This window comes from Oncorhynchus kisutch, linkage group LG22 (assembly GCF_002021735.2).
Source record: "Oncorhynchus kisutch isolate 150728-3 linkage group LG22, Okis_V2, whole genome shotgun sequence".
In the NCBI taxonomy this organism is placed as follows: Eukaryota; Metazoa; Chordata; class Actinopteri; order Salmoniformes; family Salmonidae; genus Oncorhynchus; species Oncorhynchus kisutch.
The window spans coordinates 21,180,445-21,202,289 of NC_034195.2; the positions used below are offsets into that span (position 1 = coordinate 21,180,445).

The 21,845-nt window shown below is 47.3% G+C and overlaps 1 protein-coding gene across 9 annotated transcripts in view; it reads left to right on the forward strand.

Annotated features, from left to right (window-relative positions):
- The window catches only part of ndrg4 (NDRG family member 4), a 42,167-nt gene extending 23,838 nt beyond the window's left edge, over positions 1–18,329 (forward strand). For 5 of the 9 annotated variants that reach the window (XM_031801142.1, XM_031801145.1, XM_031801144.1 and 2 more), the window contains 14 exons: positions 838–943; positions 4,154–4,274; positions 4,427–4,489; positions 4,608–4,668; positions 4,967–5,053; positions 5,213–5,269; positions 5,591–5,694; positions 8,688–8,744; positions 8,842–8,893; positions 11,295–11,342; positions 11,500–11,535; positions 11,917–11,968; positions 12,309–12,347; positions 14,797–18,329. In XM_031801142.1, coding sequence (XP_031657002.1) covers positions 838–943; positions 4,154–4,274; positions 4,427–4,489; positions 4,608–4,668; positions 4,967–5,053; positions 5,213–5,269; positions 5,591–5,694; positions 8,688–8,744; positions 8,842–8,893; positions 11,295–11,342; positions 11,500–11,535; positions 11,917–11,968; positions 12,309–12,347; positions 14,797–14,945 — 1,032 coding nt within the window. In that variant the 3' untranslated portion in view covers positions 14,946–18,329. The remainder of the gene's footprint in view (positions 1–837; positions 944–4,153; positions 4,275–4,426; positions 4,490–4,607; positions 4,669–4,966; positions 5,054–5,212; positions 5,270–5,590; positions 5,695–8,687; positions 8,745–8,841; positions 8,894–11,294; positions 11,343–11,499; positions 11,536–11,916; positions 11,969–12,308; positions 12,348–14,796) is intronic. The other 4 variants (XM_031801143.1, XM_031801146.1, XM_031801148.1 and 1 more) reach the window with 1 other exon arrangement.
- The last annotated feature ends 3,516 nt before the right edge of the window (positions 18,330–21,845 follow it).

Sequence of the window (21,845 nt, forward strand, 5' to 3'; positions counted from 1 at the left end):
GACAACAGATTTTACAGGTGAGTGTATTGCAGTAGCTGCCGATGTAATTGCTTCACAGAGGGCATGCAGTATACAGTCAGACATACATGTATTGGGTGCCAGACCGATGCGTGGTTAGGGAGCACTTAGCGTCACAGACTATGGCTACAGTACATCCTCAATGGCACCCTATTCCCTAGTTAGTGCCCTACTTCTGACCAGGACTCATACGGTGCCATTTGGGATGCAACCTATCAGTGGCATTTCTCTGTCTGGCTGTGATAGGACATAGTCCCGGAGCGCTGAACCAACGTTTATGGAAATAATATCTGCTGCCTCCATTTTGAGTGTGTCTGCCTGTCTGGCTGTGTTGATGAGGATGTGGGTCATGTGAGATTGAAATACCAATGAGACCCTGTAAACTATGTCAACACCACACAATAACATTTTGTAATTAATATGCAATTGCATAGAATGTTTGCAGGTTTTTGTTTTTTCCTTTCATTTAAGACCTAGAAAACCAGATGTGGGGGTGAAGTTACTTACTAATTAGTTACCTTAATTAATCAATCAAGTACTAAGGGAGAGGCGAAAACCCACAGCCACTCGGTCCTCCGTGGAACGAGTTTGACACCTGTGCTTTACAGTATATGTTGTCAGGCCTCTCAGAATTCTCCTTTTATGTTGATCAGAAGTGGAAGGTTGGTGTCTATTACATCTCAGTGATAGTGGGTCAACTGTTTGTGCTCATCAGTGAACTCCACCAAGATGGCATTGACTGTATGTGCAGAGGTACAGAATGCGTCCCTGTGGAAGTAAATGTACATGCATTTAAATATGAGTATTTGTCTGTTTCAGGAACATGACATTGAGACTCCGTATGGGATGCTACACGTGGTTATTCGTGGGGCCCCCAAAGGAAACAAGCCTGCCATCCTCACCTACCATGATGTGGGGCTTAACCGTGAGTATAAACACTGTCCTTTATTTTACCTTTATTTAACTAGGCAAGTCAGTTAAGAACAAATTCTTATTTTCAATGACGGCCTAGGAACAGTGGGTTAACTGCCTGTTCAGGGGCAGAACGACAGATTTGTACCTTGTTAGCTCAGGGATTTGAACTTGCAACCTTTCGGTTACTAGTCCAACACTCTAACCACTAGGCTACTCTGCCGCTACGCTTGTGTGTGTGTGTGCGCGTGCACACGTGTTTTCAGTGTGTGCTCCATGTGTGAGTTCATGTCTTTGTTGCACCACCATCTGTCATGTAACAATGACCTACAGCTGGTTCCAGGGTTCATCTTGCCACACTTCCTAAGGGTGCTGTTCATGGTGGGATCTGGCAGCTGTATCCGTCGAGCTGTCAGCCCCGGGAGGTGTTGTGCCTATCTGAGGTGATAATTGGACTCCATTCTGGGAGCTATATCAGAGTACCAGTAGCATTCCCTGACAGCGGTCCAGCCAGCCCACTGCAGAGCGCAGACAGACAGTGTGACTCTCTCACGTTTACCCAGCATGTCCGTTACTACCTCCCAGCTGAGCCTGCTCGTTAGCTCCTCTAATTGGTCGATGGGGACTGCTTTTCAATGTTGCTGCAGTTTGCAGGGAGTATTGTTACACTTGTAGCAGGAAATGACTCCAGGATACAAAACACAATATTTAATCATCTACATTACAACTGCATTGCCAGTAGCTGTCTGAAATAGGATCCAGGCCATTGAAGTACCAGATACAAACTGCATTCCACAAGATAGCACTGTCTGTCAGTGGTCAGTCAACAAAGGACTGGGTAATGAAAGAATGACGGCTGGAGAGAGAAGAAAGAGGGAGAGGGAGAAATGTAGGTCAGAAAAACATCCCTATCATACAAGCGGGGTGGTGTTGGGGGAGGGGTCAGCACTGCTGCACTGTAGATCAGCTGTTCCTCTGCCTCCCTCTGCATGCCTGCCTCCCTCTGCATGCCTCCCTCTGCATGCCTGCCTCCCTCTGCATGCCTGCCTCCCTCTGCATGCCTCCCTCTGCATGCCTGCCTCCCTCTGCATGCCTGCCTCCCTCTGCCTGCCTCCCTCTGCCTGCCTCCCTCTGCATGCCTCCCTCTGCATGCCTGCCTCCCTCTGCATGCCTCCCTCTGCATGCCTCCCTCTGCCTGCCTCCCTCTGCATGCCTCCCTCTGCATGTCTGCCTCCCTCTACATGCCTCCCTCTGCATGCCTCCCTCTGCATGCCTCCCTCTGCATGCCTCCCTCTGCATGCCTGCCTCCCTCTGCATGCCTCCCTCTGCATGCCTGCCTCCCTCTGCATGCCTCCCTCTGCCTGCCTCCCTCTGCCTGCCTCCCTCTGCATGCCTCCCTCTGCATGCCTCCCTCTGCATGCCTGCCTCCCTCTGCATGCCTGCCTCCCTCTGCCTGCCTCCCTCTGCATGCCTGCCTCCCTCTGCCTGCCTCCCTCTGCATGCCTGCCTCCCTCTGCATGCCTCCCTCTGCCTGCCACCCTCTGCATGCCTGCCTCCCTCTGCCTGCCTCCCTCTGCATGCCTGCCTCCCTCTGCATGCCTCCCTCTGCCTGCCTCCCTCTGCCTGCCTCCCTCTGCATGCCTCCCTCTGCATGCCTCCCTCTGCCTGCCTCCCTCTGCATGCCTCCCTCTGCATGCCTCCCTCTGCCTGCCTCCCTCTGCATGCCTCCCTCTGCATGCCTGCCTCCCTCTGCATGCCTGCCTCCCTCTGCCTGCCTCCCTCTGCATGCCTGCCTCCCTCTGCCTGCCTCCCTCTGCATGCCTGCCTCCCTCTGCCTGCCTCCCTCTGCATGCCTGCCTCCCTCTGCATGCATGCCTCCCTCTGCCTGCCTCCCTCTGCATGCCTGCCTCCCTCTGCATGCCTCCCTCTGCATGCCTCCCTCTGCCTGCCTGCCTCCCTCTGCATGCCTCCCTCTGCATGCCTGCCTCCCTCTGCATGCCTCCCTCTGCATGCCTCCCTCTGCCTGCCTGCCTCCCTCTGCATGCCTCCCTCTGCATGCCTGCCTCCCTCTGCATGCCTGCCTCCCTCTGCATGCCTGCCTCCCTCTGCATGCCTGCCTCCCTCTGCATGCCTCCCTCTGCATGCCTCCCTCTGCATGCCTGCCTCCCTCTGCATGCCTCCCTCTGCATGCCTGCCTCCCTCTGCATGCCTCCCTCTGCATGCCTGCCTCCCTCTGCATGCCTGCCTCCCTCTGCATGCCTGCCTCCCTCTGCATGCCTGCCTCCCTCTGCATGCCTGCCTCCCTCTGCATGCCTGCCTCCCTCTGCCTGCCTCCCTCTGCATGCCTGCCTCCCTCTGCATGCCTGCCTCCCTCCCTCTGCATGCCTGCCTCCCTCTGCATGCCTGCCTCCCTCCCTCTGCATGCCTGCCTCCCTCTGCATGCCTGCCTCCCTCCCTCTGCCTGCCTCCCTCTGCATGCCTGCCTCCCTCTGCATGCCTGCCTCCCTCTGCCTGCCTACCTCTGCCTGCCTCCCTCTGCCTGCCTCCCGCTGCATGCCTGCCTCCCTCTGCCTCCCGCTGCATGCCTGCCTGCCTCCCGCTGCATGCCTGCCTCCCTCTGCCTGCCTCCCGCTGCATGCCTGCCTGCCTCCCTCTGCCTGCCTCCCGCTGCATGCCTGCCTGCCTCCCGCTGCATGCCTGCCTCCCACTGCATGCCTCCCTCTGCCTGCCTCCCTCTGCCTGCCTCCCGCTGCATGCCTGCCTGCCTCCCTCTGCCTGCCTCCCGCTGCATGCCTGCCTGCCTCCCTCTGCCTGCCTCCCGCTGCATGCCTGCCTGCCTCCCGCTGCATGCCTGCCTCCTATTTTCTATCACCTTAGCAACTCCATGTTGTTGTCTGTCACCACAAACCGAAGAGAACTTGGACAACAGCGGCGGTGGGAGGGGGGGGGGGGGGGTGAGGTATATAGGGTGTCATTGCTGGTCTGTTAAACAGAGAGGGATGGCACTTCAGTTAACCTATAACCTCAGTTAAAATGCAGTATATCAAACTAGATCGTCTTTTCTTTACTCTGACTTAATGTACGATCACTCAAGCACCCAGAAAATAATGGAATGACTCCCAGTAAAACCTCAGGTCATTTCCCCTGCTGACGAGGTGCTCTCTGCTTAGTGCATGTTTAACGTTTTCTTCCCTCTGTCTCTCTCTCTCTCTGCCCTGCACAGACAAATTGTGTTTCAACAGCTTCTTCCACAACGAGGACATGCAGGAGATCACCAAGCACTTTGTGGTGTGTCATGTGGATGCTCCTGGACAGCAGATTGGAGCCTCTCAGATGCCACAGGGGTATATAACACCTAAACACACGTATACCTATCCATGCACCTCTGGTGTCTTGTATTGGCTGAAGTGTGCAGACAGACAGATAGACAGGGATTCCTTCAGTGCTGTCTCTTGGTCACGTGACTGTTTAACTAAAGATCTTCACCTCTCAACAGGTACCAGTACCCCACCATGGACCAGCTGGCAGGCATGCTGCCCAGTGTAGTGCAGCACTTTGGGTGAGTGGGCCTCCCCTTCCTCTCTCTCCTAGTAAACAGTACATATATTATCCATATTTTGCAACTTTGAATGCATGAATGGACCTGTAAAGTAATTCAAACCATTCTCATTTGACAGATTCAAGAGCATTGTGGGCATTGGAGTTGGGGCTGGCGCTTACGTCCTGGCCAAATTTGCTGTAAGTCATACCCGGTTATTTTTCTTTGCTTTTCCACATATTTCATATTTTGGGGCCTAATAATGATCCCAGGTGTATCTACCACAGGAGGTTGGTGGCACGTTAATTGGGGAGGACGAGCTCATGGTAATGGCTCAAGTGGAATTAGTGGAATGGTATCAAGACATGGATTCTATGTGTTTGATGCCATTCCATTCGCTCCGTTCCCAACATTATTATGATCCATCCTTCCCTCAGCAGCCTCCTGTGGTACCTATCTAACATAAGACAGCGTTGCTCTGCTCTGCTCTGCCCTCAGCTGATCTTCCCTGATCTGGTGGAGGGCCTGGTGCTGCTCAACATCGACCCCAACGGGAAGGGCTGGATCGACTGGGCCACTGGCAAGGTAGCAGACCTCTGTGGCAAACACATAAACAGAGTTACCTTTTAAAGCATATTACAACTATCAAAATGGCTGCTGTACTTGCAATTGGTGCAAGGTAATAATATCTATCTCTCTTTCCTCATCTCTCTCTTTCTCTCTCTTCTCCTCCTTCCTCTCCAGCTCTCTGGGCTCACCAGTGCTCTTCCAGACACAGTCCTGCCCCACCTCTTTAGCCAGGTGAGTCCTCACTCCAGATATGTGTGGTAATCAAACCATTATCCACGTACCTACAATAGTTTGTGGCAATACATAGGACTACACACCACAATAACAACAACACTAGACTGGAGGCTTCGGACTACACACAATAATAACAACAACACTAGACTGGAGGCTTTGGATTACACACCATAATAACAACAACACTAAACTGGAGGCTTCGGACTACACACAATAATAACAACAACACTAGACTGGAGGCTTCGGACTACACACAATAATAACAACAACACTAGACTGCAGGCTGTGTAATCTGTGTTATTGTGGATGGTTGTACAGGAGGAGCTGATGAACAACACAGAGCTGGTCCAGAGTTACCGTCAACAGATCAACAACACCGTCAACCAGGTCAACCTGCAGCTCTTCTGGAACATGTACAACAGGTAACACACACACCTAGTGTGTACACACACACACACACACACACACACACACACACACACACACACACACACACACACACACACACACACACACACACACACACACACACACACACACACACACACACAGACACAGACAGACAGACACAAATCAAATCAAATCAAATGTATTTATATAGCCCTTCATACATCAGCTGAAATCTCAAAGTGCTGTACAGAAACCCAGCCTAAAACCCCAAACAGCAAGCATTGCAGGTGTAGAAGCACGGTGGCTAGGAAAAACTCCCTAGAAAGGCCAAAACCTAGGAAGAAACCTAGAAAGGAACCAGGCTATGTGGGGTGGCCAGTCCTCTTCTGGCTGTGTCGGGTGGAGATTATAACAGAACATGGCCAAGATGTTCAAATGTTCATAAATGACCAGCATGGTCAAATAATAATAATCACAGTAGTTGTCGAGGGTGCAGCAAGTCAGCACCTCAGGAGTAAATGTCAGTTGGCTTTTCATAGCCGATCATTAAGAGTATCTCTACCACTCCTGCTGTCTCTAGAGAGTTGAAAACAGCAGGTCTGGGACAGGTAGCACTTCCGGTGAACAGGTCAGGATTCCATAGCTGCAGGCAGAACAGTTGAAACTGGAGCAGCAGCATGGCCAGGTGGACTGGGGACAGCAAGGAGTCGTCATGCCAGGTAGTCCTGAGGCATGGTCCTAGGGTTCAGGTCCTCCGAGAGAGAGAAAGAAAGAGAGAATTAGAGAGCATACTTAAATTCACACAGGACACCAGATAAGACAGGAGAAGTACTCCAGATATAACAAACTGACCCTAGCCCCCCGACACATTAACTACTGCAGCATAAATACTGGAGGCTGTGACAGGAGGGGTCAGGAGACACTGTGGCCCCATCCGATGATACCCCCGGACAGGGCCAAACAGGAAGGATATAACCCCACCCACTTTGCCAAAGCACAGCCCCCACACCACTAGAGGGATATCTTCAACCACCAACTTACCATCCTGAGACAAGGCCGAATATAGCCCACAAAGATCTCCGCCACGGCACAACCCAAGGGGGGCGCCAACCCAGACAGGAAGATCACATTAGTGACTCAACCCACTCAAGTGACGTACCCCTCCTAGGAACGGGATGAAAAAGCACCAGTAAGCCAGTGACAAAAGTATGGATTCATTTTTCTGCATCATTTTTGGACAGAAAGTTTCAGATATTTGCAATGTTACGTAGATGGAAAAAAGCTGTCCTTGAAACAGTCTTGATATGTTCGTCAAAAGAGAGATCGGGGTCCAGAGTAACGCCGAGGTCCTTCACAGTTTTATTTGAGACGACTGTACAACCATTAAGATTAATTGTCAGATTCAACAGAAGATCTCTTTATTTCTTGGGACCTAGAACAAGCATCTCTGTTTTGTCCGAGTTTAAAAGTAGAAAGTTTGCAGCCATCCACTTCCTTATGTCTGAAACACAGGCTTCTAGCGAGGGCAATTTTGGGGCTTCACCATGTTTCATTGAAATGTACAGCTGTGTGTCATCCGCATAGCAGTGAAAGTTAACATTATGTTTTCGAATGACATCCCCAAGAGGTAAAATATATAGATAAAACAATAGTGGTCCTAAAACGGAACCTTGAGGAACACCGAAATGTACAGTTGATTTGTCAGAGGATTCCATTCACAGAGACAAACTGATATCTTCCCGACAGATAAGATCTAAACCAGGCCAGAACTTGTCCGTGTAGACCAATTTAGGTTTCCAACCTCTCCAAAAGAATGTGGTGATCGTGGTATCAAAAGCAGCACTAAGGTCTAGGAGCACGAAGACAGATGCAGAGCCTCGGTCTGATGCCATTAAAAGGTCATTTACCACCTTCACAAGTGCAGTCTCAGTGCTATGATGGGGTCTAAAACCAGACTGAAGCATGTCGTATACATTGTTTGTCTTCAGGAAGGCAGTGAGTTGCTGCGCAACAGCTTTTTCAAAATCTTTTGAGAGGAATAGAAGATTCGATATAGGCCGATAGTTTTTTATATTTTCTAGGTCAAGGTTTGGCTTTTTCAAGAGAGGCTTTATTACTGCCACTTTTAGTGAGTTTGGTACACATCCGGTGGATAGAGAGCCGTTTATTATGTTCAACATAGGAGGGCCAAGCACAAGAAGCAGCTCTTTCAGTAGTTTAGTTGGAATAGGGTCCAGTATACAGCTTGAAGGTTTAGAGGCCATGATTTGTGTCAAGAGATATAGTACTAAAACACTTGAGTGTCTCTCTTGATCCTAGGTCCCAGTAGAGTTGTGCAGACTCAGGACAACTGAGCTTTGAAGGAATACGCAGATTTAAAGAGGAGTCCGTAATTTGCTTTCTAATAATCATGATCTTTTCCTCAAAGAAGTTGTTTAATTTATTACTGCTGAAGTGAAAGCCATCCTCACTTGGGGAATGCTGCTTTTTAGTTAGCTTTACGACAGTATCAAAAATAAATGTTGGATTGTTCTTATTTTTTTTGTACACACACACACACCTAGTGTGTACAGACACACACACACACACAGACCTAGTGTGTACAGACAGACACACGCACGCACGCACGCACACACACACACACACACACACACACACACACACACACACACACACACACACACACACACACACACACACACACACACACACACACACACACACACACACACACACACACACACACACACACACACACACACACACACACACACTAGGTATTGCAAACTGTGTGTGTGTGTGTGTGTGTGTGTGTGTGTGTGTGTGTGTGTGTGTGTGTGTGTGTGTGTGTGTGTGTGTGTGTGTGTGTGTGTGTGTGTGTGTGTGTGTGTGTGTGTGTGTGTGTGTGCGTGCGTGCGTGCGTGCGTGCGTGCGTGTGTGTGTTTGTGTGGCAGATGGTGGGAGCACAATATATTATGTGAGAGAATGTAAGCAGTGTGTCTCACAGTTCTCCTCTCCCTCTCAGCCGTAGGGATCTGGAGATGAACCGCTCTGGGACCATCATCAATGCCAAGACCCTGAAGTGAGTCTCTCTCTTTAACATTCATAACAGGTTACTGAAATTAGCCATATTTGTGTATGTGTGTGTGTTGTTGCTGATCTGTGCTCTGTGTTTCTAGGTGCCCTGTCATGCTTGTTGTTGGTGACAACGCTCCAGCTGAGGAGGGAGTGGTGAGTCCTTTTCTCTCATCTACACCCTCACTCCATTTCAATCTCTTACTCCTCTACCTCCCTGCCTCCCTGTCTCAACTCCCTTTATCCCTGCCTCACCTCCCTGCCTTACCTCCCTTCCTTCCTCCCTGCCACACCTCCCTTCCTCCCTGTCTAACCTCCCTTCCTCCCTGCCCTACCTCCCTTCCTCCCTGCCTGACCTCTCTTCCTCCCTGTCTAACCTCCCTTCCTCCCTGCCCCACCTCCCTTCCTCCCTGCCTGACCTCCCTTCCTCCCTGCCACACCTCCCTGCCTCACCTCCCTTCCTCCCTGCCTTACCTCCCTGTCACACCTCCCTGCCTCACCTCCCTGCCTCACCTCCCTTCCTTCCTCCCTGCCTCATCTCCCTTCCTTCCTCCCTGCCTCACCTCCCTTCCTCCCTGCCTCATCTCCCTTTCTCCCTGCCTCACCTCCCTGCCTCCCCTTCTTCCTCCCTGCCTCGTCTCCCTTTCTCCCTGCCATCCCTCCCTTTATCCCTGCCTCACCTCCCTTCCTGCCTCACCTCCCTTCCTCCCTGCCTCATCTCCCTTTCTCCCTGCCTCCCCTCCCTGCCTCAATTCCCTTCCTCCCTGCCTCACCTCCCTGCCTCCCCTCCCTTCCTTCCTTCCTCCTTGCCTCACCTCCCTGCCTCCCTGCTTTACCTCCCTTCCTCCTTGCCTCACCACCCTGCCTCACATCACTTCCTCCCTGCCTCACCTCCCTGCCTTACCTTCCTGCCTCCCCTCCCTTCCTCCCTGCCACACCCCACATTCCTCCCTGCCTCACCTCCTAACCTCGCTGCTTCATCTCCTTTCCTCCCTGCCTCACCTCCCTTCCTTCCTCACCTCCCTTCCTCCCTGCCTCACCTCCTTCTCTCCCTGCCTCACCTCCCTTCCTCCCTGCCTTACCTCCCTTCCTTACCTCCCTACTTCCCTCCATCCTTCTGTTATGACTCTGTGCAGTACTTGGCATGCTGAAAGGTATGTTTGCCCTCATTGAGAGAAACAGAAGCAGGTTAGTCAGAAGAAGCTCAGTTCTCTGTCTCTCTCTAGGCACCCCTTTCCGGGGACAGCTGAGTCAACTGTGTGTGTCTCACTGCCTCGCCAAGGCCCATATGTATCTCTCTCTCTCTCTCTCTCTCTCTCTCTGCTCCAGTCTCTGGGTTTCCACATGCTCTTATGGGCCAGATATTTCTATCTGTGTGTCTTTCTGTACTGTTAATCTGCTAGACTTTCAGGAGGTCAAGGCTTAGTGTAGGGATGATAGGAGGGGATGGACAGGGGAGGAGTAAAATGACAGGTTATACAACCTTTTGAGAGAGAGAGATGGATGTCACTTTAATATTTATTGCTATGTAATGTGTCTGCCAGCACACTTCTGTACACACCCCGTGTGCTGGAATGACTCATCACTGCAGCAGACTTCAGTAGCTGGGTCCACCCTCTCACCCACCTCCCTCCAAGCCTCTCTTCTGTCTTTCATTCACAACATCTATGTCTCTACAATCCTATTGATTTCAATTTTTTATATATATGTATATATGTATGTATATATAAAGAGACGACTCCGGAATGCTGGCCTTCTACAGACACTGGACAGAGGAACTCTGCCTAGAAGGCCAGCATCCTGGAGTCGGGTAATATTTAATGAAGCTGCCAGTTGAGGACTTGTGAGGCGTCTGTTTCTCAAACTAAACACTAATGTACTTGTCCTCTTGCTCAGTTGTGCACCGGGGCCTCCCATTCCTTGTTCTATTCTGGTTAGAGCCAGTTTGCGCTGTTCTGTGAAGGGAGTAGCACACAGCGTTGTACAAGATCTTCAGTTTCTTGGCAATTCCTCGCACGAAATAGCCTTCATTTCTCAGAACAAGAATAGACTGACGAGTTCCAGAAGAAAGTTCTTTGTTTCTGGCCATTTTGAGCCTGTAATTGAACCCACAGATGCTCCAGATGCTCAACTAGTCTAAAGCCAGTTTTATTGCTTCTTTAACCACTGTTAGTTTTCAGCTGTGCTAACATAATTGCAAAAGGGTTTTCTATTGATCAATTAGCCTTTTAAAATGATAAACTTGGATTAGCTAACACAACGTGCCATTGGAACACAGGAGTGATGGTTGCTGATAATGGGCCTCTGTACGCCTATGTAGATATTCCATTAAAAATCTGCCGTTTCCTGCTACAATAGTAATTTACAACATTAACAATGTCTACACTGTATTTCTGATCAATTTTGTTCATACATTTTAATGGACGAACAAAATGCTTTTCTTTCAAAAACAAGGCCATGTTTAAAAGGGACCCCAAACTTTTGAACGGTGGTGTACATCTAAGAATGAAATATCCAGCACCTTGATCCTTTATGTAATATTTTGTTGTTCCTCAAGGTTGAATGTAATTCCAAACTTGACCCGACCAACACCACCTTCTTAAAGGTATGAATGCAAAGCATTAATTGTGAAATGTTGGTCTTTATTAGATTTTTCATCTAATTAATTAACCAAATGGAAAACAATTGTGCCTTACATGTTGTACTTGTTGAAACATTTGATGTAATGACTAATGTTCCTGTTCTCCCCTGTTGTGCTTCAGATGGCTGACTCTGGTGGACTTCCTCAGCTCACACAGGTCAGAACACTGCCTTCAGATGGCCCTCTGCATCCTCTCATTCCATATTCAAATACTCCTATTAATATTTAGCCATGCCTTCCTCTGCACCACCTCCATATCCCACTTACTTCCTCCAGTTTCTCTTCTGACGCAACTCTCAGATGACCCTTAACTTCCTCTTTAAAATACCTCTCTAACATCTCTATATAAGGCCTCCATACAACCCTCTTATGAATCTCCACTTCCTCTTTTTAGAAGCCATTCTGCCACCATGAGAGGGTTGGCTCTATAGCACTCTCCACCGAACTCCACAGAGGTCATAGACATCATCTGGGGTCAGGGTTACACAGAGTCTCAGGAGGTCAAATGTCCAACCGTGCTCTTCTTGTTCTTTTATAGCCTGGAAAACTGTCCGAAGCATTCAAGTACTTCCTTCAGGGGATGGGCTACAGTAAGTATCTAGAACCCGATCACAGTCATTTATCATACAGTATATGAGTGAGTGTGTGAGACTGTGCATGTGTTTGAGGTCTCTCAGAAACTAGGCATCACTACCTTGACTGAGTTTATCTCTCCATACCTTAGAAATACAATGTTGTACAGTCTTCTCCCTTGTTTGTCTTAATCCTCTGCTTAAACACTGTCTGTACGTTGGGTTGCTCTGAATGTGTGATGGAGTCCAGTCCGGACTGTGTTGTGAAAATGTTGTTTGGTATGGTGCGATGTGATGTCTATTGCAGGGACCTGTGTTGTGTTAATCTTGCCCTCTATGTTTTCCTGCCTTCGCTCAGTTGCGTATGTGAAGGATCGGAGGTTGAGTGGAGGGCCAGGTACTTCCTGTTTGCTGTTCACCTCTGACCTTCTCCTCTCTTCTTCCCCTACATGAGATGTGGAGTGATAATACTCTGATCATATATCTGCCTTGTGACTTATTATTGCATTTGATTTGTTTTGGCGCTTGATTTCTGGTCATTGGCAATCTTGACGATATATATATTTTTTAATAAAAAATGATGCATTTTTCCTCAGCCTAAGGGAAAATATGCCATTGTTACTTTTTTCCCCATCCCTGCCATTGCATTCTCTATCTTGCTCTTTGCATGGGATACAGTTAATTATGATCCAGAATTGAACTCTCATTGGCACATTGGAGTGTCCAAGTGAAGCAACTTTTTGAGGAATGTTTGCATGAAAACAAATAGGAAAAGATCTTGCCAGATTGTAAATGGAATATTATAGCTAATAGGCCTGTTATGCAAATACAGTGCCCTCCATAATGATTGGGACAGTGAAGCATTTTTTATTATTTGGGCTCTTTACTCTAAAAGTTTGCATTTGAAAACAAACAATGACTATGAGGTTAAAGTGCAGCTTTGATTTGAAGGGTTTTCATCCTTATTGGGTGAACCGTTTAGAAATTACAGCACTTTTTGTTCATAGTTCCCCCATTTGATATTTGTGCATCTGTAACTTTCTCACTTGTCATTATTTACGATTCATTCAGGATGATCCGTAATCATGGTAGCATCCACATTAATGTAGGAGTGTTTAGAAACATATTCTATTCAAATTGACAATAAAAGTGACTCCAAAATGACACAATACATTATTTACCATTCATTTCTATTGGGAACAAAAACACAACCAAAACAAACAGCAAATGCATCCAACAGAATTGCAGAGTCACAAACTCATAGTCATTGCGTGCTATACACTGCCTTCGGAAAGTATTCAGACCCCTTGACTTGTCCCACTCCTGTGTTGTCCTGTTGGAAGGTGAACCTTTGCTCCAGTCTGCGGTCCTGAGCATTCTGGAGCAGGTGTTCATCAAGGATCTATGTACTTTGCTCCGTTCATCTTTGCCTCGATCCTGACTAGTCTCCCAGTCCGTGCAGCTGAAAAATATCCCCACAGCATGATGCTGCCACCACCATGCTTCACCGTAGGGATGGTGTCTGGTTTCCACCAGACGTGATGCTTGGCATTCAGGCCAAAGAGTTCAATCTTGGTTTCATCAGACCAGAGAATCTTGTTTCTCATGGTCTGAGAGTCCTTTAGGTGCCTTTTGGAAAACTCCAAGTGGGCTATCATGTGCCTTTTACTGAGGAGTGACTTCCATCTGGCCATTCTACCATAAATGTCTGATTGGTGGAGTGTTACAGAGAGTTGTCCTTCTGGAAGGTTCTTCCATCTCCACAGAGGAACTCTAGAGCTCTGACAGAGTGACCATCGGGCTCTTGGTCACCTCCCTGACCAAGGCCCTTCCCCCCCGATTGCTCAGTTTGGCTAGGCGGCCAGCTCTAGGAAGAGTTTTGCTTGTTCCAAACTTCTTCCATTTAAGAATGATGGAGGCCACTGTGTTCTTGGGGACCTTCAATGCTGCAGAAATGTTTTGGTACCCTTCCCCAGATCTGCGCCTTGACACAATCCTGTCTCTGAGCTATAAGGACAATTCCTTCGACCTCATGGCTTGGTTTTTGCTCTGACATGCACTGTCAACTGTGGGAAAGGGGGATACCTAGTCAGTTGTTCAACTGAATGTATTCAACTGCATTTAACCCAACCCCTCTGAATCAGAGAGGTGCGGGGGGCTTCCTTAATCAACATCCACGTCTTCGGGGCATGGGGAACAGTGGGTTAACTGCCTTGATCAGGGGCAGAACAACAGATTTTTACCTTGTCAGCTCTAACCACTAGGCTAGCTGCCGCCCCTGGACATGCACTGTCAACTCTGGGACCTTTTATAGACAGGTGTTTGCCTTTCCAAATCATGTCCAATCATTTGAAGTTACCACAGGTGGACAATCAAGTTGTAGAAACAGCTCAAAGATGATCATTGGAAACAGGATGCACCCAAGCTCAATTTCGAGCCTCATAGCAAAGGGTCTGAATACTTGTGTAAATAAGGTATTTCTGTTTCTTATTTGTAATAAATTTGAAAACATTTCTAAAACTTGTTTTCAGTCTGTCATTATGGGGTATTGTGTGTAGATTGCTGAGGATTTTTTTCAATTGTAGAATAAAGTCAAAGGGTCTGAATACTTTCCGAAGGCGCTGTATATATGGGACCAAATACTTTACTTTCTGCTACATTAATACACATGTAAGTGAATTCGTCCCAATACATTTGCTCCTCTAAAATGGGGGGAGGGGACTGTCCGCCTTTACCTTTACCTTCAGACTGACCTCCCAAAATTGTACCTTCCCCTATTTCATTCTGTCTTATTTATTTCGCTCTCTGTCTCCCTCTCTCTTTTTCTCTGTCTGTCTCTCTCTTAGTGCCCTCTGCCAGTATGACCCGTCTGGCACGCTCCCGAACGGCCTCACTGACCAGTGGCAGCTCCATTGAGAGCTCTCGTATCCGGGGTTTTACACACACTGACAGCAACGAGGGCCAGGTCAGCCACACCATGGAGGTGTCCTGCTGAACCCTCAAACACACACACGTAGATAAACAGACAGACAGAATGACGTTGGTTGGAGAGAGATGAGTTTCTACTTTGAAATTGTTAGTGCAGGATGTTCTCTCTATCTATCTCTATTTGTCTTTGTCCTAGTATTATCTTTCCCAAAGTCCCTCAGTATTTGACAACTTTTGCCCCCCCCCCCTCACTGTAAAAGGACCAATGTATTACTCTCCCCCCTTAAACTTAAGAAAGTTTTGGTTTTCTTGAATTGTCGTCTGTTTTGCTCAGTGTCTCCTCCCCCTTAATTTTCTCCTGCACCCCCAGCCCTCCACCTGCGCCCGCCCTCCTCCACTCAGACCCATAGCCTCATCTTCCCCCTCCCACACTCATCCGCTTGCCTGCCGACAGTTTCTGTGAGGTGGTCAATGATGGTAGTTAAGTGGTTTGTGGTCAGTGAGGATGGTTGGTCACTGGGGAAAAGACATACCTGAAATTATGTATTAGGTTGCTCTATTCTTGCTCTTTGTCTGGGAAGTTCAAGATTTGACAGAAAGCAGCACACAGCCTTATATTTCAGAGGGGGTTTATATCACATTGTGGAGGATGTGTCTGTGTGACAGCTACTAGATCAGTATTCCCACTCCACATTCCATGCATGGCGTTTTCCCATTGATTGTCATAAAGAAGCATAAATACATGTAGAGTGATTCTATACCCATGTAGCCCACGTGACTCCACTCACCTGCATTGGTAGGAGCATCCACCCTATAGGCAGTGTGACCACGGTCATTTCCAGCTCCCTAAAATGGAAGTAGTTCTGCCGAGGATCGGTTCTTAGTGGTCTCCCAAATGACAATCACACCTCGACCCAAACCAAACCAGACCTAGGAGCCGAGGCAGAACCTGTTAGATCTGAGATGTTCGTCTCTCAGGTCAGATATACCAAATCTACACACACACACACTAACCTACGACGGCTGGGCTCTGTAAGGGGACAGATTGAAATGATATCGGCACAGAAGCACAAAACATGCACAATCGCACACATGCAAACACTGTCAATGTGTCACAGTTCATGTATTTACATACCCATATGCATAGCTCACATAGAGAACTAACATCCCACAGACCTCTTTTTCCCTCCATGATATTGAGCTGAAATACTGGTCGTTGTTAATGGAGAGGAGTGTGCTGCTAGCTGCTGTGATGGACGACCCATTGAGTTAAGTCCTATGAGGAGGAGCTGTTGTCCCTGACAATTTGCACAGTAATGTCTTTCTACATTCTATTTGCATTCCTTATTCTCAGTTAAAACATCTCCCTATACTCTATTTGAATGTCAATCTCTGCATCCCTGACAAGGGTGAGGTGGGATAACTACTACTGCAGGGTGCTTCCTGGGACTGTCTGTAAGGGACGGGACTTTTTTGGGGCCCATTGCTCAAAGCTAGGAATGTAGGGAAATCCCACCCCCAACCACAAGATGCCCTGCCCCTTACAGATACGTCCAGTCGCCCCAAAAGGGCTATCAGCAGAGGTCACTTTTCAGTTCATAGTGTTGCCTGGCAACAGTGCACCAACGTACAACGGTCCCCAAGGGGTACACAGCAAAGATTTTAGGACAGAGAGATGAATTCATGAATGACTTCTGACAAAGAGTGAGGGAAAGGGAGAGATTATGTCTGGATGAATAAGAGGAATTTTCATTTATAAAGATGGAAAGAGTGTGAGAGAGCTGGATCTACAAAATGTCTTGATAGGGGGACAATACGGGGGGGGGGGGGGGATCGGCGGGAATAATGTAAAGAGGGTATGAGTGGGGCTTCTGGGAGAGGATATTGGCTCAGGTCAACAAACACTCCCTAATACTCCTCCAATCTGTTTGCATGCACCTTAATGTGTGATATTCAAGGCTGTGGTCATGCATTTTCTCTCCGTAAGACTACTGTTGCTGTCAACTCTTGAGCAGGCCTGATTTTGACCCCTCCCTCAGTCTCATGCATACTGCCTGGTGGCCCCTGAATGTAATTGGTCATATTGAAGTGCTGTACAGTATTGTCCAAGTGCCCCCTCCCACCCACCCACCACCATTACCCACTAGTGCTTGTAGCTGCTTTCTCCCCTACCCTAACACCTACCCTACACTGTATCCTAACCTCTACCCTACACTGTACCCTAACACCTACCCTACACTGTATCCTAACTCCTACCCTACCCTACACTGTACCCTAACTCCTACCCTACACTGTACCCTAACTCCTACCCTACCCTAACTCCCACCCTACCCTACATTGTACCCTAACTCCTACCCTACCCTACATTGTACCCTAACTCCTATCCTACATTGTACCCTAATTCCTACCCTACATTGTTCCCTAACTCCTACCCTACCCTACATTGTTCCCTAACTCCTACCCTACCCTACATTGTACCCTAACTCCTACCCTACCCTACATTGTACCCTAACTCCTACCCTACCCTACATTGTACCCTAACTCCTACCCTACCCTACATTGTACCCTAACTCCTACCCTACACTACATTGTACCCTAATTCCTACCCTACATTGTACCCTAACTCCTACCCTACTCGACATTGTACCCTAACTCCTACCCTACATTGTACCCTAACTCCTACCCTACCCTACATTGTACCCTAACTCATACCCTACCCTACATTGTACCCTAACTCCTACCCTACATTGTACCCTACATTGTACCCTAACATCCTACCCTACCCTACATTGTACCCTAACTCCTACCCTACATTGTACCCTAACTCCTACCCTACCCTACATTGTACCCTAACTCCTACCCTACATTGTACCCTAACTCCTACCCTACCCTACATTGTACCCTAACTCCTACCCTACCCTACATTGTACCCTAACTCCTACCCTACATTGTACCCTAACTCCTACCCTACATTGTACCCTAACTCCTACCCTAACTAGTCCAAGAACCCAAGTCCTTCCAGGTCCTCCTTGCTCTGTAGATAGAGCAGGTCAACTGAAAGAGCACTCCAACACTCAACACTATTGTATTGTGACAAACAGCATTTGGTTCCTCTTTCCTAGAGTTCCCCTTTTTACATAACAATATAATTAAGTTTTCTGTGGTGTATTGGTTCTTGTGTATTATTATTATTATTATTATTATAGTATTATTGATTGATTTATATTGAGCAATAAGTTGTTTTTTGACTGTATGGTTTCATGAGAGTCTCCCCAACATTGTTTCTGTTCACAGAGAAAGTAGGATTGACTCTTACCTGCTTAGTCATAAAATGTGTAATGTAAAGTTTAAATATACATACAGTATATATACCGTAAGCTTTCTCTGTCCAAGCATTGAACATGTAAAGACAAAGAAATAAAGACTTTATGTCAGCATGGAGTCATATGTTTAATAAGTGCATTTCTTTGCAACACTGGTTTTATTGAAAAAGTCACGATTCACACATTTTTTCACTTGCTTCCACTGATGCTGGATATGTACACAACAAAATACACACGGTCAAGTGAGCAATAAACACTTATTTAGATGCGACTCAAACATTATTGTTGTATATATACAGTAGTTCACCCAAAAGTAACCTTGCTGTGGGGGTGACCATTTTGGCGGTGATGTTGAAGTGGCAGACAGCATCTTTGTTGTAGCAGTTATTCGTAAAGGGCGACCCCGTATGTGACGACGTTCGTTCCCCTGGATGGTGTTGGAGATGTGAATCACCACACTGCCTGGAATACTGACCCCCACAACCAGAGAGCTCAGGCTGCTATACAGTCTCACAAAGTTGAGCAGGTTTGGGGTCATGAGCCAAAGCTGAATATACAGTTGAAGTCGGAAGTTTACATACACCTTAGCCAAATACATATAAACTCAGTTTTTCACAATTCCTGACATGTATTCCTAATAAAAATTCCCTGTCTTAGGTTGGTTAGGATCACCACTTTATTTTAAGAATGTGAAATGTCAGAATATTAGTAGAGAGAATGATTTATTTCAACTTTTATTTCTTTCATCACATTCCCAGTGGGTCAGAAGTTTACATACACTCAATTAGTATTTGGTAGCATTGCCTTTCAATTGTTTAACTTGGGTCAACTGTTTCGGGTAGCCTTCCACAAGCTTCCCACAATAAGTTGGCTGAGTTTTGGCCCATTCCTCCTGACAGAGCTGGTGTAACTGAGTCAGGTTTGTAGGCCTCCTTGCTCGCACAGGCTTTTTTAGTTCTGCCCACAAATGTTCTATAGGGTTGAGGTCAGGGCTTTGTGATGGCCACTCCAATACCTTGACATTTTCCTTAAGCCATTTTGCCACAACTTTGGAAGTATGCTTGGGGTCGAGCTTGAACTTCCTGACTGATGTCTTGAGATGTTGCTTCAATATATCCACATAATTTTCCTACCTCATGATGCCATCTATTTTGTGAAGTGCACCAATCCCTCCTGCAGCAAAGCACCACTCCACAACATGATGCTGCCCCCCCCCCCCTTTTTCCTCCAAACATAATGATGGTAAGTTCTATTTTTGATCCATCAGACCAGAGGACATTTCTCCAAAAAGTACGATCTTTGTCCCCATGTGCAGTTGCAAACCGTAGTCTGGCTTTTTTTATGGCGATTTTGGAGCAGTGGCTTCTTCCTTGCTGAACAGCCTTTCAGGTTATGTCGATACAGAACTAATTTTACTGTGGATGTAGATACTTTTGTACACGTTTCCTCCAGCATCTTCACAAGGTCCTTTGCTGTTGTTCTGGGATCGATTTTCACTTTTCGCACCCTAGTACGTTCATCTCTAGGAGACAGTGTCATGCGCAACGTAGATGTCCTAACCGACTTGGCAAAACTATAGTTTGTTAACAAGAAATTTGTGGAGTGGTTGAAAAACAAGTTTTAATGACTCCAACCTAAGTGTATGCAACTTCCGACTGTAGTATATAGTAGCTGAATATGTGTCGGGACCAGTCATGCTCTGAAGGCTGCCTATAGGACCGTTTCCTACACGAGACACAGAATGAACAAGAGGACAGTGACACCACAGCAGCAATCAGCTCTTTAAATGCTGATGAGAAAGTTATAGATGTCAATACAGGTGCTGTGGAATAAAAGCATGGGGATGTTCAAGGGGCGGGGCAGTAAGATGGTGGCCATTCTAGCACTGGTCCAGGTCCCTCAGACATTTGTTGGCCTCCTGTCCCCTGACCACCTGCATGTTGGCAAACTTCTCCAGGTCCCCCATCTCCGCTATGACCTCCTGCAGCTGGTGAGAGTGCCTAATCATTCCTCAATACACATAGTCACAATGAGGATCCACATGCTTCTCGACAACACCTTTAAAACATAGTAGTCATACATGTTCATATTTAATGTACTGTGGCTGCTCATTGTTAGAGTTAGTATGTTTTACTATAGTTTGTGACCCAGCATAGAGAAATATGTTGGGTTTTTTAAACATGTTTGACAACATCCATTCATTGTTTATTGCCTTTTGTTTATTTAACTTTATTTCTGGTTGATGCAATGAGCTGCTGGAACTGAGGCAGTTCGTTCTTTATGACCTGCAGAGACATAGTCCCGTACAGATCCCCATCATCCGTATACTCCAGCACACAATACGCCTCTTCAGACCCAGCAACAGACCCTCCACTTTCACAGGCTAGAGGTGAACATTAGACAGGTAACAGGCTAGAGGTTACAGGTGAACAGTAGACAGGTAACAGGTTACAGGTGAACAGTAGACAGGTAACAGGTTACAGGTGAATGGTAGACAGGTAACAGGTTACAGGTGAATGGTAGACAGGTAACAGGTTACAGGTGAATGGTAGACAGGTAACAGGTTACAGGTGAATGGTAGACAGGTAACAGGTTACAGGTGAATGGTAGACAGGTAACAGGTAGACAGGTTACAGGTGAACAGTAGACAGGTAACAGGTAGACAGGTTACAGGTGAACAGTAGACAGGTAACAGGTTACAGGTAGACAGGTAACAGGTAAACAGGTGAACGGTAGACAGGTAACAGGTTACAGGTAGACAGGTAACAGGTTACAGGTAGACAGGTAACAGGTTACAGGTAGACAGGTAACAGGTAGACAGGTAACAGGTGAACGGTAGACAGGTAACAGGTTACAGGTGAACGGTAGACAGGTAACAGGTTACAGGGGAACGGTAGACAGGTAACAGGTTACAGGGGAACGGTAGACAGGTAACAGGTTACAGGGGAACGGTAGACAGGTAACAGGTTACAGGGGAATGGTAGACAGGTAACAGGTTACAGGGGAACAGTAGACAGGTAACAGGTTACAGGGGAACAGTAGACAGGTAACAGGCTACAGGTGAACAGTAGACAGGTAACAGGTTGGAGGTGAACAGTAGACAGGTGAACAGTAGACAGGTAACAGGCTACAGGTGACCATTAGACAGGTAACAGGTTACAGGTGAACAGTAGACAGGTAACAGGCTACAGGTGAACAGTAGACAGGTAACAGGCTACAGGTGAACAGTAGACAAGTAACTTGTTACAGGTGAACCGTAGACAGGTAACAGGCGAACAGTAGACAGGTAACAAGTTACAGGTGAACAGTAGACAGGTAACAGGTTGCAGGTGAACATTAGACAGGTTACAGGTGAACAGTAGACATGTAACAGGTTACAGGTGAACAGTAGACAGGTAACAGGTTACAGGTGAACATTAGACAGGTTACAGGTGAACAGTAGACATGTAACAGGTTACAGTTGAACAGTAGACAGGTAACAGGTGAACAGTAGACAGGTAACAGGTGAACAGTAGACAGGTAACAGGTTACAGGTGAACAGTAGACAGGCAACAGGTTACAGGTGAACAGTAGACAGGCAACAGGTTACAGGTGAACAGTAGACAGGCAACAGGTTACAGGTGAACAGTAGACATGTAAATTCC